Raw genomic sequence first — 3733 nt, forward strand, 5'->3', positions numbered from 1 at the left:
AAAACAAAAAAAGAAAATACTCAAAAAAATATGCTTTCAAAGATGAAACTAGTGGTTCTCATACCGTTCTTGCTCCTTTCATTGAATACTTCAAATAATTTAAAAATATTTAAATCATCTGATTAGATAGTTTTACATTTTTAATATCAAAGATCTAGTTTGCATTTTACCGATTTTACACATATAATGCAATAGTAGTATTTTAATTGAATTCACTTTTTCTCTTTTAGATTTTGGTGAAAGTCATGGAGAAGGAGTTCATGAGAAAGTCCAATATTCTGAAAATCATCGCCACCACTGCCACAGAAAATGAACTATATGAATTATCAAGTGCGACCATCGCCACTGCATATGAACTCTAAAAATCATCAGGTACCACCACTGCCACCAAAGATCAACTCTAAGAATCATCAAGTACCACCACTGCCACCAAAAATGAACTCTAAAAATCAACAGGTGCCACCACTACCACCGAAGATCAACCCTAAGAATCATCAAGTGCCACCACTGCCACCGAAAATCAACTCTAAAAATCATCAAGTGCCACCACTGCCACCGAAGATCAACTCTAAGAACCATCATGTGCCACCACTGTCACTGAAAATCAACTCTAAAAATCATCAAGTGCCACCACTGCCACCAATGATCAACTCTAAGAATCATCAGGTGTCACCACTGCCACCGAAGATCAACTCTAAGAATCATCAAGTGCCACCACTGCCACCAAAGATCAACTCTAAAAATCATCAGGTGCCACCGCTGCCACCGTAGATCAATTCTAAGAATCATCAAGTGCCACCACTCCCACCGAATATCAGCTCTAAAAATCATCAAGTGCCACCATTGCCACCGAAGATCAACTCTAAGAATCATCATGTGCCACCACTGCCACCGAAAATCAACTCTAAAAATCATCAAGTGCCACCACTGCCACCAAAGATCAACTCTAAAAATCATCAGGTGCCACCACTGCCACCGAAGATCAACTCTAAAAATCATCAAGTGCCACCGCAAATGGACTTTAAGAATCATTAGACAATAAACGGTTGGAGTCGACCAGTTTGACATTCGCCACCGCAAATGAACTATAAAAATCATGATAAGGATACAAAGATGTAAAGGTATAACTATATGATTTGTGTAATTGTCAAACTTATCAAATTAAGTAAATAAAAAGCTATAATAAATATGTTCAAAAAATTTGTCATTGTTTGGATCATTTTTTTGATAAAATTTGTTTGGATGCTTGATTCTTTTTTCTTTTTAATTATTAAGAAAATAAAGTTATTGACACAATAAATTTTAGACAATTTGAACTTTTAAAAAGTTTTAAAATATATTATAAATATTTAAGAAAATAAATATTATAGAAATTTATAGGGTTTAAATGGTGATGGCGATTAGGATGGACAAGTCTGTCAACGACTTAGGGTGGACAACAAACCGCCACATACCAACTCTATTTGAACGTAAAAACCGTTTTGAGTTGGTCTGTAGTGGGTTTTTCTATTCTTTTTAGATTGCACCACTACGGACTATACTTGATGAATGGTAAATAAAAACGGTTTAATATGTAGATGGATTTACTGTTGTCACCATTCAACCCATACTTTATAAGAAGTTTACATATTATCAGTATTTAAGTTCATAAAAAATGTAAACTTTATATAAAAGGTTTAGATATTAAAAATATTTCAACTAACAAAAAGTTAAACTTTATAAAACGTTTAGAATATTAATAATATATTTAAATTTTACGAAGTTTTAAATATTATAATTATTTTAAAATATTTAAACTTTCTAATAATTCTAATATTATAAATATTTGAACTTTATAAGAAGAGGCAATCTTATAATATGTTATATTAAATGGTTACAATTTTAATAAATATCATCCTAACTGAATCTAATATTTTTAATAAAAAAAATAAATATTTAAAATTTAGATGATATTTTTTTTAAAGGTGATATTAATAAAGAAAAATAGTTTGTCTTGTACCGAATAAAAATATCACGTGACCGAGTTATATGACAAAAAGAGTTTAGATTGATAGTAATATAAATTTAAAATATCATTAACTCATGCTACACATGTATAAACTTCTATACTAGTATTATTGCAGCAGTTATTGCTCAAAAATACTTTTTGGAAAGTTTTTGCATTTAATGCATTGACTTTAATATTAGTTACCAAAAATTTCAAATTAATTATAAGTAAGGTTTAAAAAAATACGGAAATCTTTCTACCTCACTCAAATATATATATATATATATATATATATATATGATTCCTTTTCATTTTTATTTGAATTTATATTTAAATTATCTTGAATTATTCTATAATACAAGTTAATAAAAATTGTGATTTTTTCATGCATATGATGTAATACAAATATTTAAAAACAGACATATATCACTCAATTTAAGAGAAATGCTCAACCGTTTTAAGAATTTTAAGTGTTATAAATATTTAAACTTTATAAGAAGCGTCAATCTTATAAAATATAATGGTTACAATCTTAATAAATAACATAGCAACTCAAGCTAATATTCATAATACAAAACAATAAATATAAAAAATTAACATGATATAGTGCGAGTTAAAATATCTCTGGGCGAAGTTATATATATTTTTTTCCTGCATATGATGTAATACAAATTTTTAAAAACAGACATATATTACTCAATTTACGAGAAATGCTCGACCGTTTTAAGAATTCTAAGTATTATAAATATTTAAACTTTATAAGAAGTGCCAATCTTATAAAATGTAAATGGTTACAATCTTAATAAATAACATAGCAACTCAAGCTAATATTTGTAATACAAAACAATAAATATAAAAAATTAACATGATATAGTGCGAGTTAAAGTATCTCTGACGAAGTTATACAGCGGGACGGATTTGTCGATATTTATATAGATTTAAAATATCATTAATTTGGTGTTACACGGGTAAAACATCATATCATTATTTTGTTAACACTATCAGTATCAGAGAATAGACATATCTAATTAAATTGATTAAATAAATATTATGTAAAAAACAAATTATATTATGGTATTATATGGTTTAAACTTTAAATCATAAAATTAAAAATTATTATACAATTATAACATATTTAACCAACAATTAAAATTTATAATTTAAATATTTTAGTTATAAATAATTTGATTAAATTAATATTATGTATAAAAAAGTTTCATTATCTAGTTTACACCGTGGCTCCTAATCTAGTTTTTCATTATATTGTTAACAAATAGAGTAATAGACATATCTAATTAAATCATAGAGTTAACAAATAGAGTAATAGACATTTTCTACGTAGTAGTATACTAGTATCTCATGAGTTAAATCATAGAGTTAACAATCAAAATATAACTAATAAAATTTTAAATATTAATCACACAAACAAATTAAGCAAACAAATACAATTTAAAATAACTTATCCGGCGGCGTTACAAATACAATCAAAATCTAGTAAGATCAAAATTTATTATGCAAAATATGTAGGTCAGTGATTTGTGTTAGTATCATTGTTATATGGGAGAGAGAAATTCACAAACTTTAAACAAAAATTTAAAATTCTCTAAAATTATAAGATTTGATTATGCGTAAAGGTGAATATAGAGTTACATACCCTATTAAACAATCAGCATCACTAACCATACATGTAAAATGCTAAATGCAAACCATTACATTTCTTCCTTCAGATTGTTTCTTTTCTATTTC

The 3733-nt window shown here is 27.1% G+C and overlaps 1 protein-coding gene across 1 annotated transcript in view; it reads right to left on the reverse strand.

Moving 5' to 3' along the window:
- Positions 213–3733, reverse strand: part of LOC104698993 (molybdate-anion transporter-like) — a 12809-nt gene continuing 9288 nt past the window's right edge. Inside the window, exon 7 of the mRNA XM_019246344.1 lies at positions 213–297. Within this exon, the coding sequence (XP_019101889.1) occupies positions 213–297 (85 nt within the window). The remainder of the gene's footprint in view (positions 298–3733) is intronic.

This window comes from Camelina sativa, chromosome 6, assembly GCF_000633955.1.
Source record: "Camelina sativa cultivar DH55 chromosome 6, Cs, whole genome shotgun sequence".
Taxonomy (NCBI): Eukaryota; Viridiplantae; Streptophyta; class Magnoliopsida; order Brassicales; family Brassicaceae; genus Camelina; species Camelina sativa.